Here is a 23,418-nt window from a genome sequence, read left to right as displayed (position 1 = left end):
AAGAGGTAAGGGAGGTAAGTTGATGTGTGCATTGTGTGATGACACAAGTGATTGGATGAATTTCATATAATGAATATATGAATGAGTGGGGTGGTTATTGAATAACGAGGTTTGAGGAGTTGAAGTGTGAAAATCGGTAATTTTGGGTGAAATTGTATAGATGAAGTATGTTTGATTTTGGTTGATATATATTATGTGGTCATATATGTGAGTATGATTATTGATGCCTTGATGGTATGATAATGCATGAGAGATATGTATGTTGTGACATATGCTTGTGGAATGATTAAGGTTGATTTGGGGGTGAAACCACGTGATAGTGAGTATGATATTGGTTATGTATAATGATGGTTGATTGAAAATAGTATTGTTGGAAATTGGGATGAGGAAGGATGTATGACATGTTGATATATTTGTAATTTAGCCATTTGTTTGAAATGGGTAAAGATGGTTATATGGCGGTTTTGTGAATTGTGGTAAGGTGTTAATGTATGAGTTGAGGAGGCTTGATGTTGATTTTGGTATATTTTGATTGGTTTCAAAAAGGGTTGAAATTGGCATGTTTTGGTTGATTTTGAAAAGAGTTGAAAATGGCTTGTTTTGAAAATGGCACTTTGTGGTTTTATATGAAAACATGGTTTTTGGGCATACTTTGACGGGACATAACTTGGACTACGGATCTTTGTTTTGTGCCAAATCTGTTTAGAAATGAAATTGGATCCGGGATGTCCATGCCGTTCGAAGAACGGGTGAAAAACGATTTAAAATGAGGAAGTTATGTCCGTCGGAAGGTTGGGGGTTGAATCTGTGAATTCTGCAGCTTTTAACTTAGAAATGTTTTTAGCAGAATGACCCTCCACGCGTAGGCGCACTTGGCGCGTACGCGTCGTTCTTCGAGAAGGCACCATCCACGCGAGCGCGTGGTGTGCGCGTGCGCGTCGATGCGCTGCACCCAATGCCCAGCCTTTTTCCCGAGAGTTGTGCCAGAGTTGTGCCAGTTTTGTGCCTGGGGCGCAAATGCACCCACGCGTACGCGTGGCTGACGCTTACACGTCGTCTGGCTGTGTTTCAATCTGCGCGTCCGCGTGTATGACGCATACGCGTCGATGAGCTTTGTGGGCATCCACGCGTGCGCGTGGAGTACGCGGACGCGTGGCCCTGCTTTCATGCCAAAGTTGATTTTTGAGTTCTAAAAGCCAAATCTCATACTTCTAAGCCTCCGATCTCACACCTTATGTATTAAATCATTATGATATGCTTAGTAATGAGAAAGGAACCAGGGGATGTGGTAACTTGCGAGTGAAGCAAGGGGAAAAGTTATGATCAATGGTGATCAACGATGATTATATGAGATATGGAGGATGACGGTAGGAGTACCGTGTATGCCATGAGCCGAAGGGCTATATCTATTGATAAATGGCTGGTTCTTGATTGAACCATGAGCCGGATGGCTGAGTTATTGCCGGGTCACGGCAAAGCCATTATTGATTATGGCTGAGTATAAATGCATATATGATTAATGAATGAATGTGTTGAATGGATAATAATGGGAAATGTTGAAATGTGATGTGTAACCCCGGGTAGTAGGCAGTGGCGTTGTCCACTTGCTCCGGGTATAAGACGGAAAATGATGTTTATGATAAATGAGTTAATTATAGAGTTTTGAATGAATGTAATTCTGATACTTGGGTAGTAGTAAGGGTTGGGGTTCGTCCCACTTGCTCCAGGTTATTGTTTGAGATTTGAAAACAACGAGGATTGATAATTTGAATTGAGATTGAATGAATATATGCTTAAGATACCTGGGCAGTAGCAAGGTTGTGGTTCGTCCCGCTTGCTCCGGGTTAATGCTTGAGATACCTGGGCAGTAGCAAGGGTTGTGGTTCGTCCCACTTGCTCCAGGTCAGAGATTGTGACGCCTGGGTAGTAGCGGTAGTAGTGGTGAATCAACTCGCTCCAGGTTGAGCTGTTAAACACCCGCCTGGGTAGTAGCCGCAGTAGTGGTTGTTCCACTGGCTCTGGGCTGAGTGGGTAGTAGCAAGGGGGTTGTAGCTCAAACCTACTTGCTCCGCAAGGGGTGTTTCTGTCCATGGTTAGCTACCAGGACGTGTTGGGTTGGCTATATAACCGACAGATGATATCATCAGCCATAGGGCAGGCATACATCATTTGCATATGTTTGAATTGTGTGGGTTTGCCTATTTGTTTTGGATTTCTATATCATATATGCTATGTTACCTGATTACATGCTACTTGTTCTACTTGTACCTTATTTGTGTATTACTTGTCTGTATTGCTTGTGTTTGTACAACTGAGAGATCCCTCATGATGGTGTTGGTGGATGTTGGGGGCTGTTCTTGATGAGATGAATTAATAATGCGATTGCATAATGATGATGATTTTTGAATGAGATCATTTGAGCCCCCTGGGTAGACGCAGTGATGTGATTTCACTAGCTCCAGGCGAGGGTATGATGTATTGATATAGAGTTGCTGAGGCAGAACAACTGGTAATGGTTTTGCTTATGATTCTGAGTCTGATTCGTGAAAGAATCAGCGAGTTGGGAAACATGTGTAATATGAACTAGATTTAGTATCCCCTTACGTCAGATGCCTATTTATGGGTTAGTGAGAATCTAGGCTGGATATTTGGTGAAAAGGAGTTTAGGATGCTTAGTGAGTTTTTATTGCAGTGCATTGTATTTATTTGGCACTTTTACCGTACTGGGAACCCATGGGCCGGGGTTCTCATTCCGTATATATCTCTTGTTTTTCAGATACAGGTTCAGGTGCTCAGAAGTGAGCTGCGATTCGTCTGAGAGACGGCGAAGATATTTATTTTCTCTACTTTGTGTTTTGCTTAGAATCTCTCCACCTTTGTTCTGAAAAGATTATATTATGTATTGAACTCTTTTGGAACTTGCCTATAGAGGCTCTTATGTTTCCTTTGGGAGAGATTAGGATATATTGTTGTCAAACTACTTTCATACTGTACCCTAGCCGGCCTAAACTTCGCGGGTCGCAACTAGTGGCTATTTACTTATGATATATATATCTATCTATTATTTGTCTCTTAATCTCCTTTATGCCTTGTCCGTATATCGCTTTCGGCTTCACGTTTTAACTTTTCGTTGTCGAAACGTGAGTGATACGTCTTCGCGATTTTATTTCTACTCTTTTCAGGCTTCTCGATTAATACTCCTTTCGAAATTACCTATAGTTATATATTAAAAATCCACCTGAGAGTCGTACCACCGTAATATCATTGACTTATGACTCGAGCATAAGGATTTGAATATTAGGGTGTTACAAGGGGAGCGTGAGAAACCCACTTTCCATCCCTCATTCCTATTTAAAAAAAAATGTTCTCATTCTTTCTCCATCATTGCAAGTTCCTGTTTAATTATCCATTAGAGAACGTAGATCTCTTCGGGTATCTACGAATATTCTTTGAAAATTTTTAAAAAAATTAACACAAAAAGACATAATATAATTCAACACAATTTATAACATATTTGTTATGAAAAATAATATTTCTAAAGGAGAAAACATAAAAAAATAATCCAACATAATAACATAACATAATTTTTTAGGACGATACTGAGCGACATAGTGACGGATTTGATGAGAGGTAGAGAAAGTGAGTTAGAGAGAGAGGATTAAGGCTGAGAATGAGTCTGGAAGAAAAAGAAAAAATTCGAATTGGAGGTAGAAATTAGGATTACTAAATTCAAGAAATTGATTTACGTATATATAAATTAGGATAAATTAATAATTTTATATTCCCGTATATTTAATAAGTTTCATGGGGCGGGTACTTATATCCGTTCCCCTATTAGGAGTGGCAAACGGAAAAGTCCGTCCTGTCTCGCCAAAAGCCCACCCCGCCTAGTAAGACGGTCCTGAATTTTCCTCCCGCTCACCTAATGGTAGGCTGGCGGAATCTCCTTTTTTTTATAATGTATTAAATATTAAATAATATATATAATTTCACAACAATTTCAATAAATTTATAATTTCTAAAAACATAAAAAAATTATAATTTTTAAATTCATGTACATTAACGTCTTTATAATTATAAATGTGTAATAAATATAATTATAAATAATTTTTTTTGAAACAAAATAATAAAACCAGCATTGTTCAAAGCAAAACAAATATTATCCAAAATATAACTTAAAACTTCTTTAATTATCATCTTCATCATTTTGTAGATCAATAACATCATAGAAATTTGTAAAAAAATGGCTCTACCAAAATAAAAGCTTGGCCCAGCGGGAAAGTCTGCCCCGTCCTGCCAAAACCCGCCAAATTTCGTGGATTAGGCGGTGTAGGGTAGGCGAGATTTTTAAGTTTAATGGCCATAAATTTCCAGCCCAACCCGCATTTTTTAGCGGGTTATACGACCAGCTTGACAGATTTTGACCCGTTTGTCACCTCTAGTCCCGATTCATTTTCACATGGCAGGTCGTGAGGATTTCAGGAGTCCCCATCTAGTTCCAAAATGCGAGTAATCCCTGTAAATACCCGTTTCGGCTATTTTTGTGATCATCCTTATTGCTAGTATTAATTGGTTCGTGACGTGGAGCTATTCTAGTCACTCAATAAATTCTTAGATAATCAAAGTTTAGGTTATCTTATTTTTATAAAGTTATATGTATCCTTGTTATAACAATATTAATAAAAGATAAATGGATAAACACTAAACTATTGTTTGGATATAAGATAAAAAAATAAGAGGAAAGAAAATAGAAAGAAAAGTATTTTTTGTGTGCTGTTTAGATGAAAAAAAATGAATGAAAAGAAAATAGAGGAAAATTTTTTTTTTGCTTGAATGGAAGGAAAAGTAAGAAGAGAAAAAATTATAATAGAGAAAAATTATATTAATATTTTTATATATTATATATAAATTATATTTCAAATGGTAACTCTGTATTTTTATTCATGTTTGCATTTTTGAATCAGTTTTCTTTGCAACTTTGAAGAGAAAAAATTTACGTGAGCTTCATATACACTTTTATGTTTTTCATTCAATTTCTTTGTTAAACTAAATAATGAAAAATTGATTTTTTCATCCATTTTCTTCCCCAGCATGTTATTTCTCTACAAATTCTTCTAATCTAATCAATGCATAAATATGTCACATTTTTTATATATATAATAATAACTAATATCACATATTAGGCTAATTTACGTTAATAAATCAAAGTCACCCTAAAATTACCTAAATCCCCTAAATCCAATAACGTTGCCTAATTGTCTCCATTTAAATCGAATTTAATAAATTTGAATTAGGATAATAACTAATAAATCTAATTTATATTTAATAATTTACCTCTAACTTATGGTAAAAATGTAAGATATGATGCCAAAAAAAAAAAAAACTAAAGCGTCATAAATTTTTTACTAACAAATTTTTTTTTATTTTTTAGACACGTATTTTAAATTATACATTTTGATTTATATAAATTAATGATAATTAAATGTAAAAAAATACTAATTAATAAAGGAATAAAATTTAAGATAAACATGTCCTAAATAAATTAAAATAAAATAAAGACTTTTAATTATGATCATTAATTATAATTACATATATTTACTTCAAGATTTATACTTCGAAAACACAGTATATTAATATTTTGTATTTTTATTTTTTAGATTTATACTATCACAAACATTAGTTACTCTCCAATAATGACAATACTTTTAAACAAATAAACATAACTAAATTATCTTAGAATTATATAATAATTTTCAACATAACAAAAAAAAATATACAATTACCTAAAATATAATATTTGTGTAGTAACTGAAATTTAATTGTTAATATAAAGTAATATATAATATCATTTCATAATCAAATAAGTGTTTAATCGAAAAAGTTAATATTTATATAATAATATGACAAAATAAATTAAAGTTTGAGTTTAATCATAGCAAGCGTTCAAGTTTAAATTTTTATAAATTAATTTATTTGTGTTAAAGTGAATTGCGCAATAAAAAATTCATAAAAATTTCATATATTGAAGTAGACAATAATTTATTTGTAAATACAAAAAGTGTATTGAATAAGTAAGAAATTATTTTATTTTAATTTGGTCCATAATTCACATGATTTGAATTTAGCTCAATATACATGATTTGATTTGATTTGATTTGATTTAATTATTAGTTGAAAATATCTCAGTTGCCTATTTTATTCATAGATTTATTATTTTAATGACTAATAAATTAATCAAATTAATTAATTAGTATATACAATAAATTTGGGTTAATAAATTTAAAAACATAAATTAAAAATACTAACAGAATATTAAAATAAATAAATTAGAAAATACTACCAAATCAAATTGATATAAATTACAATAAATTATATAATATTTAAATATTTAATCAAATTAATTAGTTGATATAGTTAATTTATCATAATAACTTATAGCTAATGAGTTAAAAGAAATAAATCGGAAAACATTCTCAGAAGCATGCTACGTCAGGTTCATCATTAAGTACAAAAACTCGATTTTTATATAATAGAATAGATAAATTTAAATGTGTAATATTATTCTTATTAAAATTATCTAATTATATTTATACAACTTAAACTTTTAGAGAAGATTATTAATGACATCTTATTGGTCAAAAAATTTATTAATGACTCTAAAGTCTAGATAACTTAATGTGAATTTTTTTTTATATTTTACATTAACTTTAGATAAAAAAATTAGTTCTGACATATAATTGAAAATTTAAATGCAATTAATAAAATTTTTTTATCTATAATTATTAATAAGATATAATCTAGATATAATGAGAAATAAATTATATAAATAGAGATTTTGTATAATAGGTAGAGTTAAATTTAAGAATAACGATATTTTTAATTAATTTTTTTAATTTATTCAATAATAATAATAATAATAATAATAATAATAATAATAATAATAATAATAATAATAATAATAATAATAATAATAATAATAATAATAATAATAATAATAATAATAATAATATATTTGTCTAACTTAATTTAATTTTCTCGTAGACAATTCTTAATATATTTTATATTCATCTACATTTAAAAAAGAAAGAAAGAAATGAAGGATATATAATCTTTAAGATGGTACTCTTTTAGGTATTTAGAAATCTGGAAAAAAAAGCCTTAAAAAACCAAATAGTCACCTAACTTTTCTTGCCCTCAATTCTATGATCTCACTCCCAAAACCCCAGCAGAGTAGAATATTGCTTGACTTACTTTCGAATGCAATAGAGAAGAATATGCAACTTCCATCTCGTCGCCATTATTCTACCTGTCCAGTCACTACTGTTGTCGTGTCTGCTCTATCGCCATGTGTGTTGCTATGCGTCATTCAATTTAATGAATTTAATTAGAATAAATAATAAATTATTTATTTTATTTTAGATTTCATAAATGAAAAAAACCAATTCACTGATATAATGAATTACAATTAACGTAGTCTAATTAATTAAGTAATATAAATTTTAATAAATTATATTAATATTTAAATATCCAATCAAATCAATTAGTTAATATAATTAAGTCATTGTAATAAATTATATTTAATGAGTTAAAATAATTAAATCGAGAAACACTTTCTGGAGCATGCTACGTCAGTTCCATCATTAAGTGCAGAAACTCAATATTTATATAATAGAATAAATAAATAAAATAAATAAGTAAGTAAGTATTTAATTTGCACTATTATACTTCTTGTTCTACATGATGACTTAAGATATTTGTTTTGTATATTAAATAATATAAATAATATTTTGTATCTTATATTCATTAAATATTGATATTAAGATGAGAAAATTATGTAATAAATTTTATAAATAGTAATTATAAAAAATAAATAATTATTTATTATATATAATAATTCTTGGTATACATAGGATCGGATCATGTATATATTAGGATATCTATTTTAATTATGTGAGTAATTATTGTTATTTTTAATTTTTTATTATATTAGTAAATAATATTTAAAACTAAAAGAAAAAAATAACTAAAAATAAAATTTCTTAATTTGAATAAAAACTCTCTTATAGTAAAAATATAAGATGTGATATAGAAAAAAAACTAAAGCGACATAAATTTTTACTAAAAATAAAAATATTTTTTTGTTCATTTTTTTTAGACACATAACTATTTTATAATTTTAATTGATATTTTATAAAAAAAAAAGCAATCAATACAAAAATAAAACTTAAATAAGACAAAAATGTTCTGAAAAAAATTAAAATAAAATAAAAACTCCAATTATAACCATTAATCATAATCATATATATTTATTTTAAGATTTATACTTCAAAAATTTAGAATATTAATATTTTGTATTTTTTATTTTTTTCAATTTTAAACTATTATAAATATTCGTTGTTCTCTAATAATAGTAATCCTTTTAAAAGAATAAACATAATTAAATAATTTTAAAAATATATAATGATTTTTAAAATAACAAAAAATGTATAATTACCTAAAATATATTATTTTTATGTAGCAATTAAAATTTAATTGTCAATATAAAAATTATATATAATATCCTATCATAAACAAATAAGTGTTTAATCAAAGAATTTAGTATTTATATAATATAAAAAATAAATTAAAATTTGAACTTAATCATAGTAAACGCTTAAATTTAAATTTTTATAAATCAAATTTTATCATTTTTTTCTTGAAGTAACTTATACAATAAAAAATTTCTAACGCATTATTGATACTCAAATAATAGAAATAATATATTAATAAATAAAAAATATTATTAAAAGTTAAATATACAGATAAAAGATTATAACTTACAAAAATATCTCTAAAATTTATTACATAAATATTAAAAGTCATGTATTTATATAAATTAAATTATATTAAATTGTAAGATATTTAGATATTTAATTAAATTTAAAAATAAATAGTATGCCAGTTTAAATAATTTAGATTGAAGATAAAAAAATATATAATCAAATTATATCATATAATATAACATTTTTATAAGTTTCTTTTATAAGAGATTTAATACAAAAATATTTATCATCATCTGTTTAATGTAACAATTTAAATTTAGGAGAATTATTCCAAAAAATACCTTTTTCTAATTATTTATTGTTAATATCAGGTCAATTTCATAACATTCAATAATAACATAAATGATTATATTTGAACCACAAAGTTAACCTAAAATAAAATATAGAAATTGATGAGAACAAAATATTAAGACAAAAAATGATTAGAAGCGTAAAAATAGAAAAAAAATATCAAATTTAAATAATGTCAAAAAGAATCTAATATATAAAGATGTGAATTGTAAAAATAAAGGGATACATATATAAAGAAGAATAGCATGCATGCATAAATATTTTTTCACTATATCATAATTTGCTCCAGCTATACGATGAATTCAGCGGCAGTCAGCAGCTCCAAAAGTTTGCATCAGTGCCCCTCGAACACATTACCTGATTTCTTAAGTTGCAAGTATGCCGAGCACGTTATCGTCCAATTCCATTAGCAACAGTAATGCCTAAATTAAGACATTTTCGAGTTATAAACAAACAATCAACGAAATACTATTTATCCATACCTTCTCATTTATCCATAAAAGAAATTTTACATAAAAAAAGGAAGAAAAGAAGAGTTAAAATAGCAAGAGCAATAAAAATGATGATTCTTCTCATTTTGTTTGGCCGTCTATATATAGAAGACCAGAAAATCATCATTATCTAACAAAATTAATTTGTATTTATTGCATTTAATTTGAATAAGTAAGAAATTATCATATTTTAGTTTAGTATTTAATTCACATGATTTGAATCTGACTTAATACATATCATTTAATTTGATTTAATTATTAGTTAAAAATATCTCAATTGCTTATTTTATTTATAGATTTATTATTTTAATTATTAATAATTTAATCAAAAATCAATTAATTAATATACATAATTTATACTTAATTTGATTTAATAAATTAAAAAATACTACCAGAATATTAAAAGAAATAAATTAGGAAATACTATTAAAACAAATTGATATAAATTATAATTATTATGTAATATTTAAATATCTAATCAAATCAATTAGTTGATATAATTAATTTCATAATAAATTGTATTTAATGAGTTAAAAGAAATAAATCGAGAAACACTCTCAGAAGCATGCCACGTCAGCTCCATCATTAAGTGTAAAAATCCGATTTTTATATAATAGAATCGAATAGACGTTAATTCATATATAGTATATAAATAAATTTAATTAGAATAAATAAGAATTTATTTATTTTATTTTAGACTTTATAAATGAAAAGACTAATTCACTAATATAACGAATTATAATTAATGTAGTATAATTAATTAAGTAATATAAATTATAATAAATTATATTAAGAAAAGAAATATTTAAATATCTAATCAAATCAATTAGTTAATATAATTAATTCAGTGCAATAAATTGTATTGAATGAGTTAAAACAATTAAATTGGGAAACACTCTCCAAAACATGCCACATCAGTTTCATCATTAAGTGCAGACATCCAATTTTTATATAATAGAATAGATGTACTATATGTTTGTGGTATTTTTTTTTGGTGACACTATATGTTTCTGGTATGTGTACTAAAAAGTCGAAACGATCATGGGGTCATATAATTAGAATGGCAAAAAATGGTATTTACAAAGATATTTTAATACTTAAATTAAAATAGATCTAAAAGATATAAAATGTGTAGAATAAATAATAACAAGATATTAATAGACAGAGATATAAAATTTTGTGTTTTTATATTCTGTTTAGTAATAAATTAGAATAAATTATGAAACTTTAATTTATTTTATTTTTTTAATTCAAAAAATTTGAAATGAAAAATATAACAATAAAAAATATAATTATAAAAAATTAACAAAAATAATAAAAGAAAAAATAAAAAATAAGTTGTGTGTTTTGTTAATGTCTCTGTATCCTTCCCGTCAACATGGATACAAAATACACTAATTTAGTATCTCTGTACATATTGTCTCTATCCTATCTCCTCTGCCAAATACGATTTTGTGTCTCAGTGTCCTATCTCTATAAACAAACACAGCCTCTAAACAAATCTCTCACTCTTCTTTATAAAATTTAAACGTTATTAATCTATTTTAGGCCGAAAAAATGACCCAACTCCAAATATCCGGATTTATTGATGGTTCCAAAGAGGAGACTGGAGGCCGGATTCGAAATATAATGTAATACAAGTGTAATAACTCGTGCATGAAAAAATTAAAATTAAAATTTTAAATTATTTTATTAAAATTAATTTAAATTGTAATAATTTAATAAATAAATAAATAATATGATATACATTGTTTGTGTTTTTTAAATATAATATTAAATATATTAACTCAAATGTAGCTATTAAGTGTATAAAAATTATGTTTGAATTATGAATTTTCTAAATGAAATTATTCCGTTTAAAATATTTAAATTATAATTTCAATCATAAATTATAATTATGATTTAAAATTTTTTTTGATATAATATTACATTTTTTTCTCTACTTTATTATTAATATATTGATATTACAAGTCTAAATTATAGTATTTTATTGAATCTTGACTAAAAAAGAAAATAGTTACGTGTTTCTATCATTTAATTTATTTAATACACCATGTACTAACACTAACGGTATTTTTTTTAAAAAAATATATTGATAAAAATAGATATAATATAATTACAAATATAACATAAATAAATAAAATATATAAATAAATGCGAAACCAATATGTTAACCAATGTCTTTGTTAAATTTTATAAATTAAAGAATAAATTATATATTCGGTTGCTCAGTGATCACATAAATGATCAAGTAATTAGATTATAAATTGATCTCATAGTGTACATCTTATTTTTTTCTCATTTTTGAATGAAAGCGAGAATTAAGAGAGTAAGTAGTAATACATAAGGAAAAAAAAATTTGCACCACAATACATAATTATTACCAAAAAAATATTCATATTAAAATATTAAAATTTTACATACTGCAAATAATGAAGATCAATCACAATATACTGGTCACTTCTCTTTATTTTTGACCATGATATAAGTTTTTATTTTCCAGTTAAGAATCCAATAACATCTAATTGAACAAAAAAAATTGAATTAAAAGTACCAAATTAAGAACAAATGAGTGAATAATATAAGAAATTATAACTTCGTATGTGTATAAAATGAAGAGAATTTACTGATTTATTTTATGTTAAACGATAAAACTAACAATAGTAAATTAATAAAAGGATATACCTTTTAAAAAAGTCACAATACAATTTCAAATATTTTCATAAATAAACTGTTAAAATTTTTGTTATCAATAAAATGATGCTATTATACAATTTTTTGGCAAAATTTAAAAGCAAAAGAAAAATAATTTTGTGTGGGTTAATATAAATTAATTACGTACCAAATAAGTAGAATTGTTTATTTATTTGTTTCAATATATCAGCATGGGCAAGCGATTTAAAATGATTATCCGAAATTTTACGATCATCGACCATATGTACTATACGTGACTCCTTCTTAAAAGATATTTTGCACGTGTGTACAATCAAAAGATATATTCTGCTTGATTTCTCAATCTCAAAATTTGATAAGACATAGACCTTTATTTCTACCAATTCATTCTCAAATATTTTTATCAAATAATTATTGATTGAACAATAAATTTTATCGTACTGTAAAATAAATTAAATATAAAATCTATTAAAAAGAATTGTCTTTAACTTGTGAAATGATGTACTTATAAAATTAACTTAAAATATGAACTACAAATATTTATAAGAATTAATTTTGATGCACTGATAGGGTAAAGTAGTTTTACACATTCATCCAATTATGTAATGACACATCAATAAAAATAAATACCTTTCACGTTGACCGCGTAAATGGTCATCTAAAAAAACAGATGTGATTGCACGACTGTGTATAATGCTTTACACTGTCAGTGAATCGAAATTAAACTCTATTTATAAATTGAACTTAGCATTACTTTAAAAAATTTAGTAAATGAATCAACTAATCTTATCATCTATTAGAACTATTTCTATGTATGCCGTCTTGCTCTTGTCAAATTTAGATGGAACTTTCTATAGACTTATAATTATTGTCTTTATTTTCTATAATTTCTCTTCGTTTAATCTACTATAGGTGATACTATTGATAGGATCGTAGTCAATCGTTATTAGGTATGGAAAAAAATAGAATAAAAATTATATTAAAATTATAAATTTTTTAAATGATAAACATAAAAGGAAATTTACTATTGCTTATTATATATACTAATAATATGTCAAAATTTTTAAAAATATACTAATAATACTAATAGTTTAAGGATAATTGTACTACAGTTATAATAAATTTAGTTATTAGTCTAAATAAATAAAATAAATAATATATTTGAAAACCAAAGAAAAAAAGATTAGCTGTAATTTTGTTTGAAATGTTCTTATGTTTTTTTTTGCTTGCCATTCTTTCACTGCAATGTTATATTAAGGAAACTCTAAATTTGAAATATAATAATAAATATGTCATGTGATAAAAAAATAATAAGCTATATAGGAAGCCGATACACAGATATGTTATCGTAATAAAATATCACACTATGAATAATTATATTTGTCAAGTAAATTTATTTATACTCTATATCTATTATATTATTTCATGTAAAATTAAAATCTACTCTTTTAATTTAATAATATATATATTTATTTCAAACATTGTCCAAAATTAAATTGGGATTATGTCTAAAGTCTTAACACAATAAACGGAATATAATTAATATATAATATTTTAATAATTAAATACAAAAAATAAGTTAATAAATAACAATAATTAATACCTAAATATCTCACACGCGCGCGCGCACACATACACACACATATATATATATATATGTTTTTGATATTGTCCAAAATTAAATTAAAATTATGTTCAAAATCTTAATTGTGGTATAATTAATACCTAAAATTTTAATAACTAAATACCTAAAATAACTTAATTAAATAACAACAATTAATACCTAAAATATTGAAAAGGAATTTTTAATAAATGTGATAAATAAAAATTAAAAAAATTAATAAATAATATTAGTGTTTAAATGAAAGAATTGATAAAGAATAATAATTATAAGTTAAAATAATATTTTTATTTTGAAAAAAAAAATACATGAGAAATTGTTTAATAATTCGTGCCATGTACATGATAATAAATTGTTCAATAATTCGTACTATGCACGTGATAAAGTTAAAATTATAATTTTAAATTATTTTATTGAAATTAAGTTGATTGTAGTAATTTGATTAATAAAAAAGTAACATGTTATGCGTTCATTTTTTCTTAATCTAGTATTATATGTATTAACTTTAATATAGTTATTAATTTTTTTTAATCTACTTTTTTTTTTCTAAATTTATGATTTAAAATAACAATTATAAATATTAATAATTAAACAAATTATTATATTATAATTATTTACGTTTTATTCCCAAAATAAAAAATATACTATTTCTTTTTTATTTAATGGTTTTTTTATTTGTACGACAAGTATATATTGATCGATTAGTCAATGATTTTTTTTATTCGTAAGATATATTTATTTATTTTATTTAAATAATTTTAAATTTTTTCTTATTTAAGTATATATATATATATATTAAGTCACATATATTAATTATTTTTTGATTATTTTATTATAAATATTTTTTTTAGTCTACAATCATTCAATAATTTTGTTATTCTATTAATACCATCATACGCATAATAATATTCATAAATCATACTAATTTTCATATTTATTTATATGTATATATATCAATTATTTAGTTAATAATTTTTTTATTTTTAGAATATATTTATTTTGTTAAATCATTTTAAATACTTCTTTATATAGTTTATATATATATTAATTTTTTTATCATGATTATTTTTTTTGAGTCTAGAATCATTCGATAATTTTTTTATTCTTTATTATTAATATTGTAATTTTCATAAATTATAATAATATTTTATTTATCTATACATATATAATAATTTTGTTATATAATTCTAAATATTCGTTTATATATATATATATATATATATATATATATATATATATATTAATTGTACGTATAAAAATTTAAGCCATATATATTAATTATTTTTTTGTTATGATATATATATATATATATATATATATATATATATATATATATATATATATTTATATGATTATTTTTTACTCTACAATCAAGTAATACTTTTTTATTTCTTATACTCATTCATATTTTCCAATTTCTTTTTATATGCATGATTAACAAATTTTTTTTAATGGTGATATTTTAAATTTTTTTTACGTATTTTTATATATTAGCAAGAAAGTAAAATCATGTATTGTGATTCTTTTTTTTTTCACGTCTTAATATTAATTAATCAATCTTGTGTCTACATAATATAATTAAACTTTTAATCATTCTAATTTATTGATGAATTACATTTATCTTAATAATTGCATTACTAATTTGAAATACAAAAAAAGAGATGATACATATATCCAAAAAAGAAAACAAACTTAAAAATAAGTAAAGAAAAAAAAAATTCATATTAAAAAATTTAAAAATAACATATCTAAAAAGAATAATCATAATATATAAATTGAGACAACAATTTAAATTTCTCTAAAACTAATTTAATCAAATAATACCAATATTAGAACTAAATGACTTAAATAATATTTAATCTATTCTAATCCTTAGATACATATAAATTAGAGTTATTCTCGTAACAACTAACTGAAATAACATCATAAGATCGAACACATAGAATCCATACAAATTTAGACTATCTTTTTGTTAAAATTGTCTAACTAAATTGACTTTTATTCTCCTTAATGGCATTGCATTAATGCACCAGAAGGCCGATAGTTTCTGAAAAAATCACAATATGTTATAAAATTATTTTTAATACAAAAAGCTTAGCAAAAGAAAATTTAAATATAGTACCAATCTTTGAATTGCATTTTCAAGGTTAACACGAATTTTTCGAAACTGAACCTAAATTGATAAAATTCAATCTCATTATATGCTCCACTTCGAATATTTTCGGACAAACGTAGAAAACATGGAAGGGATGTGACTTGAACTTGACCTATAAAGCTCCTTATAAACAATTGCCCAATCAAAGAAGAATAATACATTAGAAAAAAAAGAATGCTTTGATTCTTAGATTTAGACTCACTAACCACAAAGAAACACTATATATAGCCTTTAGTAGTACAAAAATAATTATAAAAATTAATTATTGCAATATCAATTTACCACTATGAATGTTAGTATCATATTTATGGCAATTAGAATTATAAATTTATGTTTAATTTTTTATATAATTATAATTAGGATATTTTTCTAAATTAGTATAATTATGCATTATTCATTAATTGCTAATTGTAATATAATTCTAATAAAATTATTTTTAAAATAAATTTAAAAGAGAGAATAGTGCATTTATTTTGAAAAAAAATAAATTCATGAGGAATTGACACCTTACTTTCATTAGTTGGGGGAAAATCTAATTTTAGTATATTAAGTAGATTATTTTATATAATTATAATAAAGATATTTTCTAAATTAGTATAATCATGCATTATTCATTAAATGCTAGTTGTAATATAATTATAATAAATATATTTTTCTAAAAATAATTGTAGAAGAGAGAATAATGCTTTCATTACATAAGAATAGTACCTTTTAAAAATAATATATTTTTTAAATTAATATAATCATGCATTATTCATTAAATACTAATTATAATAAAGATATTTTTCTAAAAATAATTTTAAAAGAGAGAATAGTGCTTTCATTACATAAGAATAGTACTTTTTAAAAATAAAGATATTTTCCTAAATTAGTATAATTATGCATTATTACTTAAATGCTAATTATAGTATAATTATAATAAAGATATTTTTATAAAATAAACTTAGAAGAGAAAATAATGCATTCATTTTGGCGGAAAAATGAATTCATGAGGAATCGACACCTTACTTTCATTAGTTGGGGGAAAACCCAATTTTAATATATTAAGTAGATAAAATTTTAATAATAATACACGGATAATTGAAATAGTTTATATACGGATTTTTCAAGTTGTTGTTGTTATTATTATTATTGTTGTTGTTGTTGTTGTTGTTGTTGTTGTTGTTGTTGTTGTTGGTGGTGGTGGTGGATAATAAATAAGAACTAGAATTATATCAATATTTTTAAAATTAATATAATTAAAATGACTAAAAATATTTAAAATTAATGTGCGTTATTAATATCATAATATTTGATCATTTTATGATTAGAATCAAATAATTTTATCATTATTACTACGACCCGTGTCATTATTATATCATTATCATATATTATTATTATTATTATTATTATTAAAAGTATTTTCAATTTATGATTGAAAAGTAGTTTAATAATGCATTAAATAGTGATTTGATATAATTATAATAAAGATATGTTTCTAAATTAGTATAATTATGTATTATTTATTAAATATTAATTATAATATAATTATAATAAAAATATTTTTTATAAAATAATTTAGAATAGATAAAAATGTATTTATTTTAAAAAAAAATGAAATCACGAAGGATTAACACTTTACTTTTATTAATTGGGAGAAAATCTAATTTTAGTATATTAAGTAAATATGATATTGGCATGCATGGTATTTATTATCTAGCATTCCTCTTTTCCCTATTTTCCAGCATGTCATATATGTTAAATCTTTGACCCTCTTCTCCGTTATTTATTATTTTTTTAGGGCCTTGATTATTTAAGTTTTAACTTTTAAATTTTATTTTTCTGGTAAAATAAAGTTCTGCTATAAGGGATTGAAATTACATCTTTGTATAGCGAAGCAACTTTTTTTTTTATTTGAAAAAGATTATAATAATGAGTCATTATTTTTTACTAACTACTATATTATGAGTATTCTTGATCTAAAAAATAATAATCAAATTTAAAGGATTAAAAGGCTACTTACAAAATTCAGTTAATACACTTACTTGATCTTATAGATGTTGGATGCAGCGACATGAGTTTAATTTTATTTATCTAAATAAGTAATTAATTCTTAAAATATTTTTTATTAATCTAGAAGGGAGATCTCAACAATCTCCCTAACAAAAGAGAACAGTTATCCACCAACAAAGGTAGAACTACTTTAAAAAGTAGTTATCAATTCTATTATAAATATACTGATAAACTCAGGTATATTCAAGCCCCCAATTTGCAAAAATCTGCCTAAAACCTTTGCTTACTTAAATATCTGAGTCTCTTGCAAGTACCACCCCCACCTTCTCACGAGGAACTCAGACAATGGCACCTCAGCATCAGCACAAGTCGGACGCTACCATAAAAAGAGTTTAGACCTCACGTTTAGGCCTACATCACTGTTTCAGGTAACCCCCAGAACATTGACGCCGTTACCAGAGACTTGAAAGTCTACACCTATGAATGGTAGACAATCAATTCGAGGACAGTCATATAGCATCTAAATCGGAACTGGAGCCTCACAATAATGATCGAGCACTTGCGATACCTCAAGAAGGTACATCAGGAAATCCGCCACCACGGTGGATCCATTCAGAGATCCACCCACTCGAAGATGAAGAACCTCCTCATCCACTATAAAAATAATCACTTTTAGCGGTCATTTATTTTGCTTTTAGCGTCAATAAAAATAGCCGCTAATACATTTACCGGCAATTAGATATTAGCCGTCTTATGCTTTGTCACTAAAAGATTTTAGCGGCAATTATAATATTTGCTGGTAAAGACCTTTTTAATGGCGCAAAAAGTATATTAGTTTTAGCGGCCATTTTTTTGGCAATTTATATGCCACTAAAAGTAATTCTAAAATTGCAATGTTATTCACTTTTAGTGGCCATTACTATTGTCGCCAAAACCCATGTTACTGGCAATTTATATGGCCACTAAAAATAATTCTAAAATTGTAACTTTATTAACTTTTAGTTTCCATTATTATTACCGCTAAAATCTTAAAATTTTTTAATTATACTCACTCTTTTAGAAATAACAACCTATCTTTTTTCTAAAATTTTAAATTATTTTTACTAATAATTATTATTGTACATAATATAAATATACTAAAATTAATTACTAAAAAATAAAATATTTATTAAATTCAAAATATTTATACACAATTTTTTTTGAAAAATAATAAAGCATAATACAAATTTAAACAACACAAATACTACAAAAAAAGATTTAAGAATAAATTTACATTATATATTTAGAAAACAAAGTTAACTGTTTAAACTAAGATATCAAAGTGTGTACTCCATTTTTCTGACCAAGTCTTCTATTGGTGTGGTGCCAAAGAAAGATCCTAATTCAACAGAATAGTCACCTCTGTTGCAATAATAACCATATATCATTGACATAATTTTTTAATCTTTCATCTCTTCTTATCAATCACTTTAATACCAGAAGTGGAAAGTATTACACGTAAGATGGTCTATAACTGCATATAACATTTCTCAAAAATACTCCTCCAAAACACAGGAATAAAAAATTCAAAAAAATTAATGATAACAAATATTTTTGAGAACAGGCAACTACAGTACATTATTATTTACTAATCCAGATCTGAATAGGGCAATTTACCTAAACAAAATAAATTGGAAGAAAGCTTTACTCAAATACACAAAACAGAAATTCCTTACGTACATGTGTATTTTCACACTTCTATGTAAACAGTGGGAAGCTACCACAGTTTCTGATTTTAACATAAACCGTGGCAAGCTACCACGGATTATGGTGTTTTTGGTTTGTGTGTAAACCGTGGCAAGCTCCAACGATTTACGAAGAGAGAAAGCTAAGCATAAACCGTGGCAAGCTCCCACGGTTTATGAAGGAGGAATTTTTATCATAAACCATTTATTTTTAGATGTTTTATTGCATCAATGTGGTATCATTTAGACTGCACATGATAATTGTGACAGAATACATGTATATAATAGAAGCTCAAACCGCTTAAACTATCAAATACATAGCAGATAACATATTAGACAATTCTCAAACCTTTTTAACTATCAAATACATGGCAGATAATAAATTACAAAAGTCTGAAATACATAAGGCTAAATAGCATGCGAAGAGCATAAACTAACATAGTTCCTACCGGACATGACAATATGACATAACTAATCAGAATCCTCAATGGTGTCACTGTCATCATCGTCGAACTGACCGAGCAGGTGACCTCCGGTGCCACACAATGGAGGACGCCTCACCCTCCTAGGTCTCTGCTCTGCCGCTGGTCCTGATGGCTGTGCGGGAACGCTGCTGAATGCTGAGGCTGGGGTCCCTCCTAATGGGATCCATGGGTCAGTCGGAGATGCTGTAGGCTCGTTGAGGTCAACGGCCAACTGAGGAAGAACATCGTCAGTCTGTGGCTGCGGATCAGCAAACTGGGACTGGTCGTCAGGCATCTGTGGCCTATAATGGGTCCCATCATCATCCATGAGCATGTCTGCTATATCCCTATAGAACTCTGACTCAGTAACAGAATCATCGATGTCCATCCCAACAGCCACGGTGGTATACCCAGCAAACGTATGTGGGGCGACATTCCCAAAGAGCTGAGAGCTACTACCCACATTGTAGGTCGGCTGATCCATAGCTGAGGCTGAACCAACTACATCCTCACCAACACCATGCTAAGTGCCCTGATCATCAACGGAAGGTACTCTACCTCGAGCCCCTCCACGGCTGTCCCGCCCTGCCTGTCGTCTACCTCTATGTCGAGGAACACGATAATCTGCCGCATCTCCATGATCAGCTCTAGGGATGTCCTCCTCCAAACAGTCAGCCAGCTCTCGCCACTCTCGATCCGTGGTATGGGTGCTTGTACGCTGATGCTGATCTACTTGCCTGTTATCTGGTCTGTCGTAAACGTGCACTCTAGGAGGTGCCTGCGACGAGCCTCCTCAGTCAACACAATCGGCCTAGGATCCTGAAATGCAACATCTGGGGATAGGAATCTGTGCGCCACACGGCACCACCACTCCAGGTAGTCTGATGATGGACCGGGATCAAGGACTCGATCGACCCAGATGATTGAATGAAGCCGGTTCTCCCAATGCTGATGCCACTCCCGATAATACGTGGGGAACCACCTGTCCCCACCCCTGCCATCCTTCGCATGTAGCCAATCTATGTTCAGAGCTGGCTCAGGGAGATGCTGAAGACTGCCAAACTGCGGTAGAACCCGGTCGACCTGATGCCACTCAATCGCAGCAAAATATATCAGGCTAGTGACGGCCGTCCATAGCCTAGGTGCTCGTCAGCTAGTATCTTCGGGTGAATAACAGCACCAACCTCGGCAGAAGAATAAGGCTCCCACACAAACTGTATCGAAATAGTAAGGGTTTCGTCAGACCACGATACTTAACATAAACCACTGAAACTAAGAGCAATAACTAAATGACTCTCATCGTGGACACGCAATCGATCCAAGGAAAGGCGTGCAGACACTGATCTTTGATCCCCTGGATCGTTCCTCAGCAGAAACGTAGCCCACCTACAATTTTAATTGAAATCATGTCATAACTAGAAATAACACATAATGTTGAACAACTTGTGAACCAAAAATAATAAACCGTACCTGGAGGCAAGATGAAACCCAAATACATCAAACCCACTAGGCCTCAACGTGGGAAACCTCCAGAAAATCCAAGACTGTAGAAGCTGTAGTGGCCCGGCCAAGTTAACAACGTTTCTGTTTGTCCCACGACAAAGACATCTATACAACCAGGCTAGTGCAGCCGAACCCCAGTTATATCTGCCCAAGTCGTCCAACGATGCCAAATAAGGCAACCAACGAAGGTGGACCCGATTTGCATTTTTGTCCGCAAACAGCTGAGACGACAATAGCATCAGAATATAAGCACGTGCGTATATACGCACGGTCTCATCAGTAGCATCTGCTGGGAGAACCCGAAACCTCTCATGGAACCATGTGTAGCACACTGTCATCTGCTTTACTTTACTCTGCAGAGGTAACTCCCCAAACAACTCGCAAAACCACACCCATGCTGGTTTACCATGCTCCATCAGATTCTCAAACTCAGTCAGGCACCCGCTGACGGGCTCACCATCGATCGGCAAACCCAGCTGATATGCCACATCTTGCAAAGTAATACTACACTCACCAAAGGGCATATGGAAGGTGTGCATCTCAGGACGCCACCGCTCAATAAATGCTTTAAGGAGAGGCTCATCAACCCAGAACCACTGGCTGTTCAGCCTAGCCAAATGATACAAGTCCGCCGTCTTCAGGTAGGGTATAATCCGGTCGTGTAAGTGCATATTTTGTTGTCTCCTAACGCCGCTAATCACCTTAGCAGGCTGCAAAATGTGGGCAACAAAATCCCTCAACATACGACCATTACTAATAACATCAGACGTAATTTATAAAAAATTATTACAAGCCTCACATTGTTTTTCTTAATTTCCTAATTATAGCAATAACAGTGATTATAATAATAAGCGGTCCAATACTAACAAAATCTAAGAGTAACAATAATAACTACCATTATCAGAAAAGAGGACAACAATAATAATAATAACAATAAAACTACTAATACTATGCACTCAGAATAACAACAAAAATTAAATGTAAAAAAATAATTCTACTAACAACAACCATAATAATATCAATATTTATATAACTAGTAATAATAAGAATAATAATAATAATAATAATAACTAACCTCGGCGTCGATGTATCCAGCCACGTGAGTGACGCCATTTAGTCGGTACAAGCGATCCTCATCCTCCATGCTCCACCAACTAAACCTCTTTCCAATTTTCTTTACTTTCCACAGATTCTCTCAAACCAACAACCCCCAAATTTTGCCTTGTGTCACAAATGATCCGTGAGAAGTTTCAGCGGATTATGTATTTATAGACCATCACACGTAAACCGTGGTAACCCATAGCGGTTTACGTTCACGTCGCACTCTTCATAAACCGTGGGAGCTTGCCACGGTTTATGCTTAGTTTTCTCTCTTCGTAAACCGTTGGAGCTTGCCACGGTTTACACACAAACCACAAATACCATAATCCGTGGTAGCTTGCCACGGTTTATGTTAAAATCAGAAACTGTGGTAGCTTCCCACGGTTTATATAGAAGTGTGAAAATGCACATGTACGTAAGGAATTTCTGTTTTGTGTATTTGAGTAAAGCTTTCACCCAATTTATTTATTTGGGTAAATTGCCCATTAATTTATCATATGCGTAGATATACTTTCTCATTTTCAGAGACCTGCACAAGTGTTTGTAAAACATTTATTGTTGGGCTACTGACTTTTACAACT

At 27.6% G+C, this 23,418-nt stretch overlaps 1 protein-coding gene across 1 annotated transcript; it reads right to left on the bottom strand.

Annotated features, from left to right (window-relative positions):
• Window positions 1-20,962: 20,962 nt before the first annotated feature.
• Window positions 20,963-22,880, bottom strand: LOC140175679 (serine/threonine-protein phosphatase 7 long form homolog). The gene is made up of 5 exons (XM_072204213.1): window positions 22,812-22,880; window positions 21,704-22,446; window positions 21,528-21,619; window positions 21,418-21,485; window positions 20,963-21,316 (listed from the first exon to the last, which is right to left on the bottom strand). Exons 1-5 carry the CDS (start codon window positions 22,878-22,880, stop codon window positions 20,963-20,965), a joined length of 1,326 nt encoding a protein of 441 aa, XP_072060314.1.
• Between the last annotated feature and the right edge of the window lie 538 nt (window positions 22,881-23,418).

Source organism: Arachis hypogaea, chromosome 10, assembly GCF_003086295.3.
Source record: "Arachis hypogaea cultivar Tifrunner chromosome 10, arahy.Tifrunner.gnm2.J5K5, whole genome shotgun sequence".
Lineage (NCBI taxonomy): Eukaryota > Viridiplantae > Streptophyta > Magnoliopsida > Fabales > Fabaceae > Arachis > Arachis hypogaea.
This window is presented reverse-complemented; position numbering and strand designations above follow the sequence as displayed.

What these genes read in the sequence shown, in the direction of transcription:
- LOC140175679 (XM_072204213.1), bottom strand. Translation starts at nt 22,880, where the DNA reads ATGGAGGATGAGGATCGCTTGTACCGACTAAATGGCGTCACTCACGTG. An exon ending in ATTGCGTGTCCACGATGAGA is followed by an intron (nt 21,486 to 21,527) that starts GTCATTTAGTTA and finishes GTTTATGTTAAG; the next exon opens with TATCGTGGTCTGACGAAACC. An exon ending in AGCCTTATTCTTCTGCCGAG is followed by an intron (nt 21,317 to 21,417) that starts GTTGGTGCTGTT and finishes GAGTGGCATCAG; the next exon opens with GTCGACCGGGTTCTACCGCA.